Here is a 22,657-nt window from a genome sequence, read left to right on the forward strand (position 1 = left end):
TGAGGAGATTATAGGCCAATATTTGTGAGTGTGTGAGTTAGGTGCCTTGAGTGCACATTTTTTGGAGATATATTTTTTGGAGCCTTGTTTTCTTCCACATGGAGTTATTGGGGAAATAGAGGTAAATATTTTGTATTTGCCGAAATAGAGGTGATTATTCTCTATTACTGGAGTGGTGTTTTTTTTTATTGACATGTGGCTATTGGAGAAATAAGAGAGAATATATGGGGTTGGTTATTAACCAAATGGAGGAAATATTTTTATAACCGGAGTGGTGTTATTATTAATATGGTGAAATATATGGAGTTGGAATTAATCTTTGGCGGGTGACCCTTTTTTTTGTGGTTATGGGAGTTTTTTTCGAGCCAAGAGGAGATTTCTGTGGTTCTTTCTCATTGGTTTCGTGACTATTTAGAGAGAAGTGGCATTACTGCATTAAGAGTCCTATGGAGATGTGTGCATTTTTTATGTTCACAAGTGTGTTATTCTTGGAGGCACATAATGGGGCAGTCATGTTGAGAGAATAAGTCTTCGAGACAAATTTTTGAACACATTAGTCATATCCTGGAGTTAATTCTGTGAAATGTGTCAGTTAGACCTTTTTTTTGAGAATCATGAGTTTCCAAACTTGTGTGTCCGACTAGACAAATTTTTATGCTGCTGTTAGAACATGTGTCCGCAGGTGATTTTTCTGCTGACAAGAGATGTGATGAGCGCTGTGCTGTTTCTTTTTTCCTCTGATGATGATTGCTCAGAATTTTAGCAATATCTGGAAATGTTGACAATAGCATTTCACGAAAGCGCATGGGTAAGAGTTTGCTTTCTGGCAAATTCCATAACTTTACATGGAGCATTTCTTGGGGAAAAAGCGGGGTGTTATGCATATTATACATGTATTACGTATTTTGTGATTGGGGAAACCTACTTGTGATTACCCTTTTTTTTACCTTTATTTTTATTTTTTCTTCCTTTCCCTATGAGAGATATGATTTGGGGATTGAGTTTTAAATAGCATTTCTTTTTTGGACGGGAGATTTGATTTTACCGGTAGATGTAATTTTTCGAGGGTAGTTACTTACGTAAAAGGGAGTTTGACATTAAGTCTTTTTGTAATTAGTTGTATGAGCAGTAAAGGGGTTTTTGCTGTTAAACATTGGAGATTTTTTCTGATTTTGTGGGTTGTTCAGATATCAGAGCTTGAGAGAACATTCTTTTTGGGTCTGGGTGTGTTACAAGATTCTTTTTTTCCTTGGGTTCATTACGATTTTTTCTTTTATTTTCTTATGAGAACATTCGAGTTTGAAATGTGAGTACAGAATTCCGTGGAGTTGCTGTGATTTCTGCGTTGTGTGTGTGTGCTGATGTGTGAGTTTGGAGAATTGAGTTGGAGAACTTGATGTTTCTTTTTCTTTGAGAGTGGCGATAATGACTTATGATTTAGTAGTCATATTGAAGGGAGTTAATTGGGAGACGTTCGGTTAGTATTTCTGACTTTTTGGAGATCATTGTTTGATAGAAGTAGTATGTCTGGGTTAATTTTCTAAGATTGACCAGTGACTTGACTGACATACTAACACACACCAAAAAAAAAGTCGTTTCCCGACGCCAGCAAGACGTCCACCAGCCGTGTGCAGAGAGTACTGCTGTCATGTTGCCCAGGGTGATTACAAGAATTTCCATGATGGTGATTACAAGAGTTTCCACGTGGGTGATCGCGAGAGAATTCTACAGCATGTTTTTTGGGGATCTGCAGAAGCCATGAGAAGTCTTCTACAATGAGGGAGGCATTCCATCTTCCTACAGCTTCCTACAGTCTACTGTCTGTGCAGCTAGTTACAGACAAGCGAAGAGGGATATTCAAGAAATGCAGAAAAATGAGAGAAAATGCGCCTAGTGTTATTTGGAGATATAAGAGTAACAGGCTTTATTTTATAATGCCAGAGACGTGCAGTTTTTACTTGTATTTTGTTTTAAGCCGGCCAGTGTGTTTTGTATTAAATGATCAATTTTGCTAGGCGGGGGCTAGCATATGGGGTGGCCGAGCACTGTGAGGCCTAGGGTTTTTGATTAATAATATATTGTCCATGTGTTCCCTGTGACCTATGGAATGTGGAGAACAGTGCAGAGGTAATGACCCGAGAGTAGCTGATGAATGAGTTTCTGGGGATGGCGTGAGATAAAAATGATTAGTTCGACAAGTCAATGCACGACAGTTTATGAACTCTTCTCAAAGTGCCTTTGTGAAACTGGATGCAACTAGTGTTGCGAGGCGCTGTGTGTTCGTATGTGCGTGTGCGCCTCTTTCTGTTAAAAGAGTGTCATACACAAGCCTATGGGAGGATTTTGACAGAGGTCTTCAAGTGACAGGCAAGATGCCTTGGTGTTCGCCGGGGAGTTTTTGTGACTTAGTGTTTATAGTGGTCCGGTTGCTTGGGTGAGTGTTGAAGTGTTTTAGCCGAAGACTGGCTTGTTGTCTGTTTGACATTTTTAAGAATATCTGATCTTTAGATTTTGTTGCTAAACTTATGTGTACTTACCGGGATGTGTTCTGTGTCTTTGAAACAGACGATTCTGGTACTTCTGGAATGCAGGGGGACAAAGAGTTCCCAGATGGGTGTAGACTTTTTTTGGTGACTAATGATTACTATCAGACATTGTACTATTCGGGGTTTTTTGAGTTAGTCTGTAAGACTTGATTATCCATTATTTATTCGTTGTTAATAAACGTTAATGTTATGACGCAACTCTCTCATTTTCATTACCTGTTAGAATGGAGAGAAAGAGGTGGAGAGAGAGAGAGGTGTCGGTGCTAGAGAGAGAGAGGAGAGAGATTCCTTGGAGAGAGAGAGAGAGAGAGAGAGAGAGAGAGGGAGGGATTGCCGAGAGAGAGAGGCTGTGTGTAATGTGTGTATTGGTTTGCCTTCCGTCTCGTGTCACACGCTTACCTAATGAATAATGGGGGGAATCCCCCCTTTCTCACCTTTCTCACCAGACGCCAGGTAGGCCTCCAGGCCTGTCAGTCGTCCTGCTTCAGGAACAGTCTCCATTCTTGGCGATCATCATAGAGCCTCATCTCATCAACTTCCCGCAAACTAGAGCCTCTCCTCTCTACTCTCTCTCTGTTTTGTAGCCATCTCATTTTTGGTCTTCCTACCGGTCTCCTTCCTTCCGGTGTCCATTCCAAAAACCTTATAGGATATCGCTCCTCCTCCATTCTTTTGGTGTGTCCAAACCATCTAAGCTGTCCTCTCTCCCACAAAAATCTAGTATCCCCTCCACTCCCAGTTCTCTTCTAATGTCTTCATTTTCGTAGCCTATTCTATCTTGTTACACTTTTATGAGTCTTAGGGCTTTCATTTCAGCTGCTTGAAGTTGGCTTCTAGTTCTTGATGTTAATGTCCATGATTCATGGCCATAAGTCAATATTGGTCTTAAAATAGAGAGGTATATTATGGTTTTCACTTTGCGAGGTATATTTCTGTCTTTCATTAGTGGGTAGAGCAGATACAGGTTGTTACTGAATTTCTGTATTCGGGTAGTTGTTTTCCAGTTTTGAATCGTTTTGGTCACTAAACTTCTACTCCTAAGTATTTGAAATTTCTACCACTGTTTCAATGTCTGACCTTCTAATTCTACATCTACGTTACTTGGTGTTCGTGATAAGTGCATGATCTCTGTCTTATTCTTGTGATCCGCATTCCCATTAGCTGTTAAGATCGCGTTCCAGTTGTTGACGTTTTCTTGGAGAGATTCTGCGCTGAGGGCTATCATTGCATGGTCATCTGCATACATAAGGTTTGATGGTCATATCTGCAGCTTCATCCTCACCTAGTTCCCTCTACCCTCACCTCGTTCCCCCTGCTGGAATCCCCCCATTTACATATAATAATATATATATATATATATAATATATATATATATATATATATATATACTTATATATATATATAAACGAACCGTTCAAAATTAGATTTAATTAGGCCTATATGGAAAACAGAGAGGAAATATTTTTGAAGGAGTATCGAGGCAAAAGGGAACACTCAGAAGTATACTGCTCCAAGGAGACATTAACAAACGCCAAGAAGGTTAAACCTCCTTGACAGACGCACTGATTAAAAGGGGTAAATGGGAAGGGTAGGCCTTTAAAAACTCGAGAGAAGTGCATTTGGTAGTGTAATGGACAACGCCTAAATCGCCATGAAGGTGCCGATAGGGGGCACCATATTCCTACATTCCTACTTCCGTCTGGCTAAAACTTACATCTCATCTCATGCTTCCCAACACCCATCACACACCTCCACCCCCCACGAGAAAAAAAAAAGTGTAACCAAACCACATTCCTCATTGAGAAAATGAGAGAGAGAGAGAACTTCTTCAAACAAGGCTTGCTCTTAGGTGTACACTATCTCACAACAAATATATATAAAAGCAATGAAAAAGGAAATAAATTATAAGGAGTTTTCAGTTTTTACCTACATTTAAATACAAAACAAATAACTAATTCTCTTGAGAGAGAGAGAGAGAGAGAGAGAGAGAGAGAGAGAGAGAGAGAGAGAAGGGGGGGGGATAGAAAGCTTTCCTCTCCATTCAGCTACGAAAGAGTCAGTCAGTCCAAGAGGGTGTATCAATGACAACACCGTCGAGAGAGAGAGAGGTCACCTCACCTGAGTTCGAGGTCAGGTGTCAGTCAGCACGCCACCTGCTGGCACTGGTCACCGCATTTCCACCGCACTCACTCACATACACACAAACACACTCACTCACTCACTCACTCGCACTCTCTCACTCACGTGTACTCACCTCACACACATTCAGAAATCTTTCCTCCTCACCCTCCTCATCACCCTCCTCCTCCTCCTTCTCTCCTTGTCCATTCAAACGACCTGATGCCACCCGGGTGTTCGTTGATGTTGGTTCCCTTGCACTCCGCAACACCCCATCACCCGACATACACACACACCCACACACCACATCTCTCTCTCTCTCTCTCTCTCTCTCTCTCTCTCTCTCTCTCTCTCTCCCCATGGTAATTCTCCACATACTCCAAAGAGTGGATCCATTTTATAGGTAATGTTTTTCTCTCTCTCTCTCAACGAGATAATTCCAAACATATTTCAAGGGGTAGAATGGTTCTATAGGTAATACTCCTCTCTCTCTCTCTCTCTCTCTCTCTCTCTCTCTCTCTCTCTCTCTCTCTCTCTTACATTTTTTCCAGTACTGAATTAATGGCTTCTGTTGATAAAATTCAGCTATCAGATTATCAACCTATCACGTAGAGAGAGAGAGAGAGAGAGAGAGAGAGAGAGAGAGAGAGAGAGAGAGAGAGAGAGAGAGAAACTGGTGTCCAGTATAGGGGGAAATAAGTTATATTGTCATGCTACTCAGCTACCTTAATAACCTCAAATAAAGTTGCCAGTCGTCCTTTTAATCGAGTGGATATATTTCTGCATAGAAATTCTTTGCTGGTTATCCCTTTACATTAAGTCACTGGAAATATCTTTTATAGAACTCTCTCACCGCGATGTATTTCACAGTGAATGTATTTATGGAATGTATTTTTTTAGATTTTTAATAATATATATTTCGAATGTGAGGATTAGAATTTGAATATACTTCTTTCAATAGATATTTTTTGTAGTAATTATTTCTATCAACTAGTGACTACCTAGTTGACTTCAAAGGAAATGTTATTATTATTATTATTATTATTATTATTATTATTATTATTATTATTATTATTATTATTATTATTATTATTATTATTATTAATTATTAATAATATTTCATGCACTTAAACGCATAAAATGTACAGCCTTCAATTATTTTAAAGGCATCAAATAAGAAAAATTTATTCACAAGTACAAAATAACTTGTTTCGATGCATATCTTGTTTGTTTAGTAAACAAAATATATACATTTTGCTCCAGGTTGTCAAAGAATCTTAGAAATCAATAGACTTCAACATTTTTGTACTTCATAACGAATGGTTCACCTTCTACGATAATCAAGCAGCATTGAGGTAGACGATTCTGTTATTGGTACAGTTAGGAAGATGCTAGAAAAGCACAATGTCTCTATAAAATACAAAGTTGATTAATAAATTAGATTCAATCAAATATCAACAGCAGCATTAATTCTGTATCTTCAGTCCTAATCCAACCCTGGATTGACAGATGATTGAATAGCTAGCACAAATTATTATTATCAAAATAGTTTAACCAGGCAACTGAGATGAATATCAGCTCTCATAGGGCTGGCCCTGAATGGCGTCGCAAAATCGTTGGGCACCGACGACCTACATATGCCCATACAGCACCAAATACTGCAGAGTGCCAGTCGATGCTTTGGAGGAAGGACAGTTAAAAAAACATTTGATCCTGTTGAGGAGATCGAGTTGCAATCACGGCATGAACAGTACAGCTCGACGGAGCTATTCAAAGACCTTGTGAAATTGATACTGATACTGACGACCATTAATGACTCGTAACCTCGGGGTATTTAATACCCGGGTCGTACCCAAGGTTTGATGAGATTCCCCAGCGCCAAGTGGTCACGGAAGATGGGCCACTTAATTTCGTGTTATGAGCTCCATTTAGTGGGATTTTGTTTTTAAGTTATAATTATTCAATAAAAGAAGTCGAAGTTTTGTGGGACACACTTGGGAAAATTTTTTTAAATAAATTATTAAGTCGCAGGTTTTTAGGGAATACTTGGGAGAGTTGTTTGCGATTTTTCATTAAATCGAAGTTTGTTTATAATTTGCCATGATGCCTAAGTTCTTTAGGAAATACTTGAGGAAACTGTTTGTAATTTATTATTAGGTCGAAGCTTTCGAGGGAATACCTGTGAAAACAGTTTGTAATTAATTAGTAGGTCGAAGTTTTGTATGAAATACTTAGGAAAAATATTTGGCATTTTATTATTGGTAACTAAAGTATGTCAATGTTTCGTTTTATGATATAAATGAAATCCAGAAATTTTGAAACTCAACATACAAACGAAGAGCAAATTCATTCCTTCTCTCAGCTGCTGACGTCTTAAATTCCAGGTGTATTTCAAGCGAAGATGCAATGCATTACTACCATAATACTATTCGCTTTGCATTTTGATACCATTTTATCAATGTATTATTTCATTTTTTTTTAGTAAGCGAGATCTCTTCTTTCTGTATTTCTCTTTACCGCCTCTTATTCTTCCTATTGAACACCATATTCTTGGGAAGCTTGAATTTCAAGTGAATGACCCCCGTTAATGGGCTTGTTCCATATGAATAGGTTTCATTTTCGGATTAATAATAATAATAATAATAATAATATAATAATAATAATAATAATAATAATAATAATAATAATATCGGTTTTACTTTCAATTCTCTCACATCTATCTATTTATTATATTTTCCTATACCTTGTCTGTCTACAGGTTGATTTTCCTTTGGAACATCTTAATTAATGATGTCAACGACTCATTATGGCGCTTGCAATTCAATGAACGATATACAACGAGAGAGAGAGAGAGAGAGAGAGAGAGAGAGAGAGAGAGAGAGAGAGAGAGAGAGTCACGTTTCGATCACAGACGATCTGGCAATCACATGGCATCGGCTGAGATCTCAAACCAAAGAATTCACCTGCGGTTGCTTTAAGGAATCAGTGCTAAGATATTTCTTTCTAAAATTAACCATTTTCCTTTTGACGTCAGGATAAGGACTTAGGCGAGGAGGAAATGATGTCGGTCACTCTAATGCATTTTGAATATGTTTCCTAATCCATTTAATTATAGAAAAGTCTCCCTGTTAGAAAGTTGTGTGTATCTAAAGGATTTCATTCACGTCTAATAAAATGAATATATTTACTATCCATTAACATCCTGTTTTCAATTATATGTATATATTCACAGGATCTCAGTCACGTCTTGCATTGTGGGTGCGTTTCATACCCATTGCCTTATAATGAAGTCTCCCTGTTACAATGTTTTGTGAATTTAAAGGCATTTGGCCACTCTAATACGAGTGCAAGTTGAGTATTTCATATATGTAACATACATACATACATACATACATATATATATATATATATTATTATATATATATATATAATATATATACATATATATATATATATATATATATATATATATATATATATATATATATATATAAAATATACGCACACAAATACACATATCATTTGTGAGTATTATATGTAAACACGTTCAGTGCATGTAAGATTTGAAAAATATCAAGAGGCATTTACGACTAAAGTATACATGATTTCATGAATAACATAACATATGAAGTATGACTGACATTAGTTACGCACGTATGTACCTGGACAAGTACATACTCTCAGGTGCATAAGTGCAGGTTAATACAGGTACTTATGGAATGCATTGTAGCCACTTCATTATTGTCTACTATGCTTCTATGCTGAATAAATTCTGCCTAATAAAGATTATCACCTTTTTATTATTTTTAGCCTAAGCCACATCATCTGGCCTAAGAATTAGGACGATTTCCTATCTGACAGTATTCTTAGAGAGAGAGAGAGAGAGAGAGAGAGAGAGAGAGTAGGAGAGAGAGAGAGAGAGAAAATTTGAGTTCGTGTTAGAGAAAGAGAAAATATAGTTTAAGTTTAATTTTCTGGAGAGAGAGAGAGAGAGAGAGAGAGAGAGAGAGAGAGAGAGAGAGAGGCAAACGGCAACATTTTCTATTCATTCGCCTTCTTCGACAGCAGCAGCAGTGTCTGGTAATACTCTCTCTCTGGCGGTGGTACGACGGTCATTTGAGCTTGTCAAACTGGAGTTGTGTAGCTCAGTTCTCATGTTTCAACAGTATTTAGATCAGGTGTAGTCGGTAGGAGGGGGGCATGGAGGGGGGAGGGGGGGAGGTACGAATAGACCACATCCACCGCCAAGCAGAGTGAGGGACGATTCGTCCCCATTCGTACCCTGTTCCAGCTCGTCAAACTCGATTTTGGTTCATTTTTCGCGTCTCTTAATTTTTTTTTCTATTTTATTCTGCTTGCGAGAAAGAAAGAAATGTTCTTGTAAGGTGTTTTTAAGACGGGAACAATGAATTGGCATGTTATCGGACCGGCCGATCTTTTTTAAAAAAGTTGTTACATCCCTCTCTCTCTCTCTCTCTCTCTCTCTCTCTGTAGAGAATTATCTCTGTTTAATATATATCTATCTATAATATATATATATATATATACTATATATATATATATATATATATATTATATATATATATATATATACACACACATGATGTTTGTGAAGGTTCTCTCTCTCTCTCTCTCTCTCTCTCTCTCTCTCTCTCTCTCTCTCTCTCTCTCTCTCTCTCTCTCTCACTACTTTGAAAACGAAGTTGCTCATGTAAGGTTAATCATGTAAGGGAAGGTAAAGACAACTTGTTTGAGTGAGGTTACCTGTTCTTTGATTTAAAAAAATTGTCTTTTCATATAAAATTTGCATCGTCACTTCAAGGTTTATTAGATACTTTTATGAAATCATGGTATCTTCAACACCCGAGCTAAGAAAAGCTTTCGAATCGTGCTCAAATCTTAGGTATTTTAATGTTTCTTCCTTTTACTGAATAATCATGTCAACATATCTTTCTTAAGTGATTAAAAATTCACTGCCTGTTTATTTTTAAATTGTAATATTTCTAATGCCTTACGGCTGGAGAATTCATGAATGACTTTAAAAAAAATAATATTCTTTAATCCTCGTTTTCTAGGAAAAAAATGTATGATAAAAGAAAAATGAATCAGGGACTGACGAAAAAAAATTTGAGCTAAAATGCAAAGTACTGAAATGATTTTGTTATTTTCTAATCATTATTTTTCAAGCCTGTTCGGAACTAATAAAAGAAATGATCAAGGCGATTTGTTCCTTTAAAACAAAAATTACATTTTTCACCTCCAATTGGAAATTCGACTAGAAAATGAATATTCATATATAATTTAGTTCAGATGTGGAAATTACTGAAATAATTCTTCATTTTCATTTCTCCAGTTCTTTTGACAAGTCATGTCGTTCAGATTCAACTATAAACTGAATAAAGAATCGCAAAAATCTATGTTCCTTATAGCAGGGTATCATAAGTCATGTTTAGCTCGCTTTCGCACGAGTAATGTCTCAAGAATCCAGTTATAACCTAAATGAAAAACTGCTAAAAATAATTCCTACAGATCTAAATGCACTGGAATCGAGTCTAACTGTCTTATTTTAAAATTAACTGTATAGGGGGTCTGTAAACTTCATCAAAATAAAAAGAGGGGAGATCTGAAACCATTTTGCACCATTCTCTGGGGCACTAACGCTTCTCAAATTCAGAAACGAACTTCCGGAATAACTGCTAAACTTGATCAAAGCAAATTTACTTCGTCATGGAATAAAAACTGTTTCCCATTCTTTGGTCAGTAGTGCTTCTCAAATTCCTTTTACAGTAATGCTTCTCAAATTCCTGTTAAGTCAAACAAAATGTGCATCGTGCAGAAATAACAACTATTTCCGTATTCTTTGGTCACTAATAAATATTTCCCCTATTCTTTGTCTCTGACGCCTCTCAAATTCCTGTTTGCTCAAACACTGGAAAGTTATTTATTTTTTCATAACATCTCCCTCCCGCACCTACTAAAGTACTACTGGCTTTGCCTCTCACCTTTCGGTCGAGTTTTACATTCTTCTTTCGAACGCACTAGACTGGAAGATGAAGAAGAAACAGAGAGAGAGAGAGAGAGAGAGAGAGAGAGAGAGAGAGAGAGAGAGAGAGAGAGATGGGGGGAGGGTATGTGATGCTTGTGTGGCACTGGATGAAATATCATACTAATTGTAACCTAGTTTTATCTGAGGGAGTTGTGGAATTGCCTCTAGGGGCATTGCAGTAGTTTTTACCTCGTCGAGGTCCTCCCTTTTAGATTTTAAATGACCGGCGCTCGTGGTGGTAGGTTTCTGCTTCCTAACATTAGCAGTTATGAATTGGACCATCGACGGACAGGCTCTTGTTTGTAAATTTTTCATAAGTTGTATTTTACTAGAGATCTTTCACATTCTCAATTAATCCCTGATCCACTCCTCCTGCCGAGAGCGACAAGATTTGCTGAACAGCGGCACCAATATGCGGTAAATGGGCCTCGCTGTGGAATTTTTCAGTTTTAGAGGTCCCTTATTCCTCACACCTTTGGACTGTGGAACAGTCTCCCCACTGAGGATGTTGCATAATTAGAACCTCAAAAGTTCAAGCGAAGATGCACGGCATTCCTATCAGTGAGTAATTCTTCTTGTATTTCATAATTTACTTTATCAAATCATGTCTTGAAAGAAATTACTTTGTCAAATCAAACATTAAAAGTAACTACTTTTTTTCTTTAATATCATGTCTTAAAAGAAATTACCTTGTTTGTCAAATTACATCTTAGAAAAATCTTCCTGTTCATCAGATGCTCGTGTTGGTAAAATGATGTTCACGAGTATTTGTAGTCTGTCATAACATGTTTGTTTAATGTTTACTTTTATCAGTGCGTCAAATGACGTCTGTTTAATGCTGGTGTTTATCAAAATGATGTCTAACAACCGGTTGCGTTCAGTTCGTATCATCTTTGACATGATGTTTTAACTGACCAAATTGTTTGATTGCATTAGTTTCACTCCAACGAAAGCTTTGTGTTTTAATGCATTTGAAACTTTATGAAAGTTGGTTGTCCTTATTAAAAATATAGGTAAGAGACCCAAATTAAATATTCATTATAGTTAAAAGGACCGAGAAGGGTAATAAAAGTGGATGTTAATGAACTTTTGCTCATTGTACGGTGACAAACTTCTCTTTCTAAAGACGAGGCAAATTAAATTATTTATACATCACACAAAAACAGGAGGAAGGTAGAGAGTACCACAATCTAGAATCTCGTAAATTTGAGTGGAAGCTGGGGAGGGAAGTTCAAATAAGTTCCCAAAATAAGCAGCGAGGTATTATTATTATTATTATTATTATTATTATTATTATTATTATTATATTATTATTATTATTTGGTTATTATTTATTATAATTCCAACAGTTATAGAACACATTATTATTAGTTATTATTATTATTATTATTATTATTGCAAACTAAATTTTAAAGGACATTCGTAACTCCGAAATAAAGTAGGAAGAAAATATCTAAATTCAGGTTCTTTCAGATCAAGATACTGATACGATCTATTCGAAGTTTTATATTTTTATAAACCCGAGCCATAAACCACCCTTACGAGTCTTCTCCTCTGGTAAATAAGCCTCTCTCTCTCTCTCTCTCTCTCTCTCTCTTTCCTCCTCCACTCTCGTCTCTCTCTCTCTCTCTCTCTCTCTCTCTCTCTCTCCTTGTTTCCACTGACTTTATAAAAAGATAATAACCACCAAGAAATAGTATAGATAACGACCCCCGAAAACCCTTGGGGTCACTATTTAAGAAAATCCGTAATAATAATAATAATAATAATAATAATAATATAATAATAATAATAATAATAATAATCTTTGGATCCTTGAATTGAAAGGCAATGGTCCCTGTGGGCTTGTTCTATATCAATAAGGTCCAGCTTCTGAATGATAAAAATAATGATAATTATAACGCAAATCAGCAGAGAGTTCCCCGAGCCCATCTCTTCAAAAGAACGGTTCAGTTCGCACGCTTACAATCTCACGAACTTCGAAACATCATATCGTCACCCCGAGCTGCACGAATAATAAATTCCTCGAGCACGTCCACTAAGTGGCTCCTAACATGGTTTAACCTTGTACGAACCTTCGCTAAAAGCAGAAGCAGCAGTTAATAGACTCGTCGTCATCAGGAGCCGAATAGCCAATATAAGTTCCTTTCTATCAACCGCGCGTCGACAGGTTCAGTAATGTTGACACTTCATCGATTCTATTTTGCGTATGATTTTATAACCAAAGGAGTCCGGTTCCTTTCGGCCCTTAGTCTAACTCCTCCCCTCCTTCTTCACCTCACCCTCTCACCCCCTATCTTCTGGATCCTTAACCCCTTCCCCCAACGGTACTCGCATGCCTGCAAATTAAAAAGGTGGGTCTAGTTCCTACGACAGCGTAACCGGTAGGAGTAAGCCTCCATAAGCGTCATCTTCAGCAACATAAAGCGATTGTTAGTGGCCATGACTGCAACAGTGTCCCATTGTGGCGTCGTAGGAGGAGGATGAGCAGGATATTCACAGAGAGAGAGAGAGAGAGAGAGAGAGAGAGAGAGAGAGAGAGAGAGAGAGAGAGAGAGAGAGAGAGAGAGCATTTGGTGAAACCCGTTCGTTGGTTCAAGATGAGGATCCTGGTTGGGTAGATGTGTTCCAGGACCAGCGTTGGAATATCCTTAAAGACAACTTGGCAATGTAATGCCATTTGTGGTCTCTGGAGCGCTACTGTACTGTGCTACTGCGTACTCACTGTACTACTTTTAACAATGAATACTTAAGGAGGTCAATAATATATTTAGAATCTTGAAAGGACAACTACGACTTCTCCGGGTCATTAAAAATCTAGTCTTAAGACCGTTCATTGATAATAAGAAGACTTAAAACTAAGGATTTTAAGAAAGCTTAAGAATAAGACTTCCCTGGACTGTCCAAGGGCTGAAAGATGCTGGAAAACTTCTTAAACTTTTTATTCAAATAAACTGTTTATTAATTCATTATTTGAAGACTTAAGACTTAGTAACGGGCCATATGTATTTCGCATATATATATATATATATATATATATATATATCTATATATATATATATATATATATATATATATATATATATAGAGAGAGAGAGAGAGAGAGAGAGAGAGAGAGAGAGAGAGAGAGAGAGAGAGAGAGAGAGAATTTCATCCTCAAATACATCTCAGAACAATTTTCTAACGTACGTTTTTGGTAGCTAACTTTTTAATCACAAAGAGAGAGAGGGAGAGAGAAAATTTTATCCTTAAATGCGTATCAAAATATCGGAACTATTTTCAAATATCCGTTATTGGTAGCTAACTTATTGAGTACAAAATGTGTGTGTGAGAGAGAGAGAGAGAGAGAGAGAGAGAGAGAGAGAGAGAGAGAGAGAGAGAGAGAGAGAGAGATTGAATCATCGCTTTCCCTCGCTCACAAGGAAAAAACTAAAGATTCTCTTCTCGCGAGAATGATAAGTACCCCAACAGATTACGAAAAGAAGAAGGAACTTGATGAGGGAGCCGTTGCAGAGGCTCCAGCTTTTGAAGCTTTTAAAGCTTAAGCTGAAGTGATGGTGGTGGCACTGATCGCTTGCTTGCTTGCTTGATCTTCGGCCGAGCTGCTCCTCCTGGATGATGAAGATCGAGTATCAAAGATGACGTGCGGTTACAGATGGGTACGGTTCTAAGAGAACAGATAGTCTTCTTCTTCGTCGTCTTCTTTTTCTCTTTCTTTTTTTCCTTTCCCCACTTCCTCGTCTTCTTGTACTTCTTGTTCTGCTTTTACTTCCTGTTTCTCTTCGTATGTCTTTTCTCTTCTTTCTACTTTCTTAATTCCTTTGGGCATTACTTTATTCCCTCTCCTCTTATTCCTGCTCATACTGTTCTCTTCCTACCTTTTTTCCTCTTCTTCTCTTAAGTTTTTCTAATTCCACTGTGCTTCACATTTTTCTCTCTTTCAGTTCTATTTTATCTTCGTAATTTTCGCTTCCTACGTCTTTCTCTCTTCTCTCTAAGTTCTTAATTCATTTACGCTGGAACTCATTCCCTCTCCTCTCTATTTTTCTTGTTTTATCTTCGTATTCTTCTCCTCCTACGACTTTTCTCTTCCTCTCTCTATTTTCTGATTCCTTCCCGCCTTAACCTATTATCTCCTACCTCAATTAATTAAGAAATGACTCATTTCAGCTGTGAGTGCAAAGTCATACTACGATCTCATTCACAAAAGTTGAGTTATTTCATTGATGAATGAGCACCGGCCATTCATACTCTTAAGCCTAATTTGTGAATGAATCACGTGTGCAGAAGCCTTTTGTATTTCATTAGCATATAAAATATATATATATATATATATATATATATATATATATATATATATATATATATATATATATATTATATATATATATATATAATAGTACATACTGTTTATATATGTATATATATATATATATATATATATATATATATATATATATATTTAGATAAATATATCTGTTCCTAGGATATATATAATAATATACATATATGTAGTGTATATATATATATATATAATATATATTATATATATAATCTAATAATATATATATAATATATAATATACTATATATATATATATATATGCGAATGAAATACAAAAGGCTTCTGCACACGTGATTCATTCACAAATTAGGCTTAAGAGTATGAATGGCCGGTGCTCATTTGTCAATGTAATAACTCAACTTTTGTGAATGAGATCGTAGTATGACTTTGCACTCACAGTTGAAATGAGTCATTTCTTAATTAATTGAGGTAGGAGATAATAGGTTACGGCGGGAAGGAATCAGAAAATAGAGAGAGGAAGAGAAAGTCGTAGGAGGAAGAGAATACGAAGATAAAACAAGAATAATAGAGAAATATGGGAATGATTTCCAGCGTAAAGGAATTAAGAACAGAGAGAAGAGAGAAAGACGTAGGAAGCGAAAATTACGAAGATAAAATAGAAATGAAGAGAGAAAAATGTGAAGCACAGAGGAATCATATATATATATATATATATATATATATATATATATATATAATATATATATATATATATATATATATATATGATATGAATAGATATATAGATATAGATATAGATATAGTATATATATCATATATATATATATATGTATATATATATATATATAATATATATATATATATATATATATATATATATATATATATATATATATATATAACGCGTTACTGCCCTAAAACAATTCTCCTTGTATTAGAACAACTTACATTTTTATATATCTATTTATTAATTGACTAATATATTTTATCTTTTACAATAACGGATCTCTTGTTTCTGTTTTTCCTACTACCTTCTGCTACTTTTTTCTTTGAAAACTTGAATTTTAACTCAAAATCCCCTATGGTGGGCTTATTCCATATGAATAGGGCTCTTCGTCTTCTGACCAATACAAAAAATATAATAATAATGAAAGATAGCCTATGTCTTTGAAGCCGTGATACCTACAAGTCAAGTTTGTTCCACATAGCTAATTTCCTTGCCTTTCGTTCGTCCAACATCATGCGACCATTAGTAACGCATGCTGCTCCTTGCTGGCTGATGTGTGTGTGTGGTCTCTCTCTCTCTCTCTCTCTCTCTCTCTCTCTCTCTCTCTCTCTCTCGTAAAGCTCCATTCACTACATCTACATCCAGTGCAATTCCCTAGCAAATAACTTTAGCCCTTATTCCCGGTCAAAATAAGACTGCTTGTGTAGACTTTATGCCAGGAAATGTTGAGGTCGTGTTCGCTGGACATTTGGGTAATTAAAAAAAATAGTCATAACTCAGGTATTTGCTGACAGATGTCGCCTTGAAAAGTAAAAGGGGGCTGGCTTTCGAGGAAGCATCTCCTATGATTATATCAGGGATTACTTTGGCAGAGTTCTGAAGGAAGTTGTAAAGAATATCGAATCTCAGTTGAAAAACGCGTCATTGGGCTGAATATTTTTATATTTTCTTTAAATTTTCCTGAAGACTTGAAACGACGGTACTACTCGGTATTCTATATAAAAAGCGGTTTACATTGATACAGAAAACCAGAATTATCTATAATCATTAAAGGAAATTGTACAGAATATCAAATATTAGTTGAAAACGCGTCATTGGGCAAAATATTTTTATATTATCTCTTACTTTTTCTTACGATTTGAAACGACGGTAGTCTATGACATTTTTAAGCAAGAAAAAAAGGGTTTAAATTGATAGAAAACCCGAATTATCATGAAATTATTTTTATTTATTTATTTATATATTCATTTACTTATTTATTTATTTATTTATTTATTTTTGCAGGAACTGTCATGAATTCATAAAAATCTGTTAATTTTTTCGATTTTATGAAATAAACCTCATCCTGATTAATGAAAAAATGGTTCTATATACAAAAATCAAAAATAAAATTGAACTAAAAACATAAAATAACTCAAAATTCAAACCACAAAAATAAAAAGAAAAAAAATCCGATTTCAAGACATAAAACCACTCATGGATATAAAACCTAAAATCCCTCAAAAATAAAATATAAAATCACTAACGAATAAAATATAAAATCACTAACAAATGAAATCTCAAATCCCTTACGAATAAAATAAAATATAAACCCACTTCCGAATAAAATCTAGAAATAACTCAAGAATAAAAAAAAATAAAATCACTCCGGAATAAAATAAAATATACAATGTCTTATGAATAAAATATAAAATCACTCACAAATAAAATATAAAATCAGCAAAAGAATAAAGTATAAAATCACTCACGAACAAAATAAAATGTAAAATCACTCACGAATAAAACATAAAACCCCTTACGAATGAAAAATAAAATGCAAAATCGCTCACGAATAAAATCCCTCACGAATGAACTAAAATGCAAAATCACTCACGAATAAAATATAAAATCACTCACGAATAAAAATCGCTAATCAACAGACATAACAGACAGTAAATCTTCTAAAAAGACAAAGAACAATTGTAAGACTGAAAATGGTACTCACTTTTGCGTTCGTTGGTCCCGGAATGTCATAATTGACAGACTCCTGGAAAAGAAAGAAAACAAAGTTCGTGTTAAAGGTTTATTAATGAATTTCAAAAATTCTTTAAAAATTAAAAGCCTATAAAGCAGTTTCAACTTCCATCTTTCTTTAAATAAGACTGAATCCAAGAGAGCTCCAAGGGGAAATCAGACTGCAGAGAGAGAGAGAGAGAGAGAGAGAGAGAGAGAGAGAGAGAGAGAGAGAGAGAGAGAGGTGATAAATAAATAAATAAATATGAGGGGACAAAATAAAACCGATACACGAGTAGACGTCAGCACCAGCAGTAGGGAGCAGGAATGAATTTGCTCTCTCTCTCTCTCTCTCTCTCTCTCTCTCTCTCTCTCTCTCTCTCGTCTTTTCTTTAACATTTGGAGATCTGGGGATTCCTCCACAACTGCAATGGGAAAAGTATAAAACAGATGCTAGAAGACGACATTTTAGTTGATAGTTTTTTTTTCTAAACATTTCTTTCTATATAGAGGAATGGATAGAATATAAAATATATCAGAAGTAGCCAACTGATGTTGAGAAACTTAAAATTGACATATTGGACAAAGTGGCGATTACAGTTATATGAATGAAGAGGGTTGATAAAAAACAAGGTTTTTGTCTCTGATATAAGACTGGATGCTTTAAAAATGGAGATATTATGTTTATATCCATGCATGTTAATGTGTGAATTTATATGTTATGTATATATGTATATATATATACATATATATATATATACACACACATTCATACGAATATATATATATATATATATATATATATATATAATATATATATATATATAATATATATATCATTCCATTTCCGAATTTAAATCATTATCCAGTGCAATTAACCCTTCCCGATAGTTATTAAATTTACTGCCTCTTTCTTCAAAGCCTTAAGCGTGAAAAAATGAAATAAATAAAAAAGAACAAAGAAATAAAAATAAAATAAGTACAAAACCCCGGAACGATATCTGTCATCAGGCCAAGGCCCATTTTTATGAAGACTTTCCGAGTGCCTGAGGACACTGTGAAATATTCTTTATTTCACGTTTTTCTCCTCCAGAACGTCACCGTCGAGTGCATAGCGAACGAAATGTGAAAAGGGTGAAATAAGGTCAGATGTATTTCATAAAATGAGGGAATATATATAATATATATATTATTTTTTTTTTTTTTGAAGACTTTTCTCGGGGGGAATTCCACACTAGGAGACTTAAGATAGTATGAATATAGTAGATATTTAACATATTTTATTTAAGTTGATTTATCTAATAAATAAAATTTATGCCTATTGTACTGTCTGCTTACTTTGTACGATACCCACGTATCGTACGTGCATTATGACGCCGCATGTACGATAACTTCTGTATTACAAAGTATACAATGATCCTTTCTATAAGTGTATGATAACTTCAGTTTCTTTACGCATAAGCGTGTACGATGCGTATATACTATATACAAAATTGATACCTTTTTTACCTCGGGCATCGTGAACAGGTAAGAAAAAATTTCTCTCTCTCTCTCTCTCTCTCTGCTCTCTCTGTATATATATTATATATATATATATATATATATATATAGTATATATATATATATATATATACAATGATATCTCTCTCTCTCTCTCTCTCTCTCTCTCCAACCACGTACTATAACTCGACCTTCGAAATATCAACACAATCCGTCCATTGACGCTTGTGCATTAAGAGACGAGCTAATAATTTTATGGCGTTCAACCTGCGCGCGTGCGAGTGCGCCAGTGTAGAGCTCAGGACCTCTGCTGTGTGTGTGTTTGTGTGTGTGTGTGTGTATGTGGGGGGGGGGGTGTTATTGTTTTCGCAATCTAACACTATATAAAGCCCCGAACAAGATTCAGGCTGTAAACGATTTCTTTATCAGCTTGGTGTGAATGCAACCTTCGTCTTTTTACTCTGATTTGTATGAGGGAGACACGGGAAAAAGCATCTGGGCCATAAAATGTGGGGTAGGTGTGAATTTCTGGGGTGGATGAGAGACGAGAGAGAGAAGAAGAGAAGAAAGAGAGAGAGAGAGAAGCACGCAGAGGAGAGAAGGACGAGAGAGAGAGAGAGAGAGAGAGACGAGAGACAGAGAGAGAGAGAGGTTCTATTGATTATGATTCGGTTAGATAAGTGAACAAACATTTATCGTGAAATTATTCCCAAACCTTATTATTATTATTATTATTATTATTATTATTATTATTATTATTATTATTATTATTATTATTATTATTATTATTATTATTATTATTCGGAAGATAAACCCAATTCATATGGAACAAACCCATCACAGGAGCCAATCATGAAAGAAGAGGTCAGTTATTAGAAAACTAAATTAACGAATTTATCAATAAATAAAAATGTAATGGATTTTACATATAAAATCCATCGGTATTTCATAACTAATGACGAGCACGTAAAACATATCAGGACATCAACTTTGCTTGCAAAAAAAAAAAAAATCCCAAATTAAACTGAAGGCAGATCCTGATAAGCTTCGTTCCCCGATAATTTCAGGTCTTGATGAACTGCCGCCAATTGTCGGGTAATATTCTTTCATCTGGCATTGTATCCAGTCTCTAGACTCCTCTAATAGACCCTAGCCAGTCCCTAGTCCGTAGCCCTGATCCCTAGCACCCTAGTGGCCGTTGGATACAGGAACGATACGTGGTGTCGTCCGAATATTATAATTGTCATATTTATCTGGGAACTTTCCGGGTGAGGGAATGACTGACAGGCGGTACGCCCCTATGACGGACAGCAAATAGGACAGGTACTTTTGGAAGGGGAAGAAAGATGCAGGCAATCCCTCACGCACGCACAGACACACACACACATATAGAGAATGTTGTTGCATGAGGCGAGCCAATTGCTGGATGCAACAGATTGCAAGCGTTTGCTGTGTGTGTGTGTGTGTGTGTGTGTGCGCGCGCCGTGAGGGGAGGGTAGCAGACATGTTGGTAGAAGGAGGTGGAGGAGGGAGGGGGAGGGAGATGATGATGATGGAGGAGGAGGAGGAGGAGGAGGAGGAATTTCTTAAAGGTTGGAAGGACAAACAGTTCTATTAGCATACCCTGTCGCTAAAAGAATTTCGTTTTAATTTTTTGGCCAGATACAAATTTGTGAGAATAGCTCACTAATAACTATAAAAACAAGACCTGATTTAGTTTTCTCATAAACTAATTGTATTATTTCTGTCTGTGTTTAAATGTCAGTCTGTCTCTATAATCATGCCAAGTAATATTTATAACTGACTTTAGATCACTATCCCACCGTTACCGTTCAATCAAACTCAGCCTCTCTCTCTCTCTCTCTCTCTCTCTCTCTCTCTCTCTCTCTCTCTCTCTCTCTCTCTCTATATATATATATATATATATATATATATATATATATATATATATATACATTACATATAAATATGTATATAAATACATTAATTTGCTTTTCAAAGCATGTTCTCCACCAATCAAAGTCAGCTTTACCTGCAATCATTCCCAATGACGCTGGCCTTGGGTAAACCGTATAGGTTACCAACAGTCAAATTTTTTTCTGTAACTAAACCTAGGGTCTCTCTCTCTCTCTCTCTCTCTATCAAGGAAATATCTAGAAATTAACATTCATCTCGGATTTGTTTTTTAGTATTTTTTTATTTTTTTTATTTTTATTTTTTTTTTTTGCGCTTTCAGTCTCTCATCTGTTCGCCCGAATTAGTATACGTAAGACGCTGCGCGCACAGATTCCGATAAACGCTATGTTCCAACGACGTGCTGAAAGCCTTCAAGACCTCTGGTGATGAGAAGCGACTACGTGGCTATAAATTGTAGCCCAGGTGTGACTGTCGTTTGTAAAAAAAAATCTCATCTTCAGGAGTAACAGGAATAGAATACGTAAAATATGCCAAAGACCAAGTCAAGCCAAACTGGGAGACCTATGGTGACGTCATTCAGCGACTAAAGGAAAATCGAGAGCGAATAATCTTTTTATTAAAGGTGTGACAGGAGGGAAATCTTGTATTTGCACAATAAAGCCATTATCATGAGAATGTAGAAAGTAAGATGGAAGAAAGATAATATAAATGGATGTACGATAAAAGGAATGAAAGAGGTTGCAGCTAGGGGCTAGAAGGACGCTGCTAAGAACCTTAAGTAATGCCTACAGTACACCGCATGAGATGAACTGACGGCACCCATCCCTCTTTTAATTGGAATTATTCAGGAGGTGGAACCTATTACACTGACTTGAGATTCAAACTTCCAGAGAATATGATGCTCATTTGAGAGAAGTTACATAAAATAACAGGAAATACAGAGATCAGTGATTAGAAAAGAAAACAACATTTTAACATTAATAAGTAAACAGATAAAAAGGAAAGTAACGGATGGTAATGGGAAATACAGAAGGGAGAGATCAGCTAGCAGAAAAGAAAAAGAATAATGTAACAATTAACAAATACATACAAATGTAGGTAATAGAAGGCAGTGTTCAATACAGAAACAAGATAACAGCTAGCAGAAAAGAAAAAAATCTAACAATGAAAAAATACATAAAAATGTAGGTAACAGAAGGTAGTGTTAAATACAGAAAGAAGAGAGCTGCTAGCAGAAAATAAAAAATAATCTAACAAATAAATAAATATATTGATAAAAATGCAAGCAAGAGAAGGTAGTGTTAAATACAGACAGAAGAGAACAGCTAACAGAAAAGAAAAAATAATCTAACAATTAACAAATGCATAAAAATGTAGGTAACAAAAGGAAGCGATAATACAGAAGGGAGAGATCAGCTAACAGAAAAGAAAAAAAATAATCTAACAATTAACAAATACATAAAAATGTAGGTAACAGAAGGTAGTGTTAAACACAGAAAGAAGAGA

The 22,657-nt window shown here is 35.6% G+C and overlaps 1 protein-coding gene across 1 annotated transcript in view; it reads right to left on the minus strand.

Annotated features, from left to right (window-relative positions):
• LOC135226357 (uncharacterized) overlaps window positions 1-22,657 on the minus strand; it is a 133,078-nt gene that overhangs the window by 66,431 nt on the left and 43,990 nt on the right. Inside the window, exon 2 of the mRNA XM_064265817.1 lies at window positions 17,727-17,768. Within this exon, the coding sequence (XP_064121887.1) occupies window positions 17,727-17,768 (42 nt within the window). The remainder of the gene's footprint in view (window positions 1-17,726; window positions 17,769-22,657) is intronic.

This window comes from Macrobrachium nipponense, chromosome 14 (genome assembly GCF_015104395.2).
Source record: "Macrobrachium nipponense isolate FS-2020 chromosome 14, ASM1510439v2, whole genome shotgun sequence".
In the NCBI taxonomy this organism is placed as follows: domain Eukaryota; kingdom Metazoa; phylum Arthropoda; class Malacostraca; order Decapoda; family Palaemonidae; genus Macrobrachium; species Macrobrachium nipponense.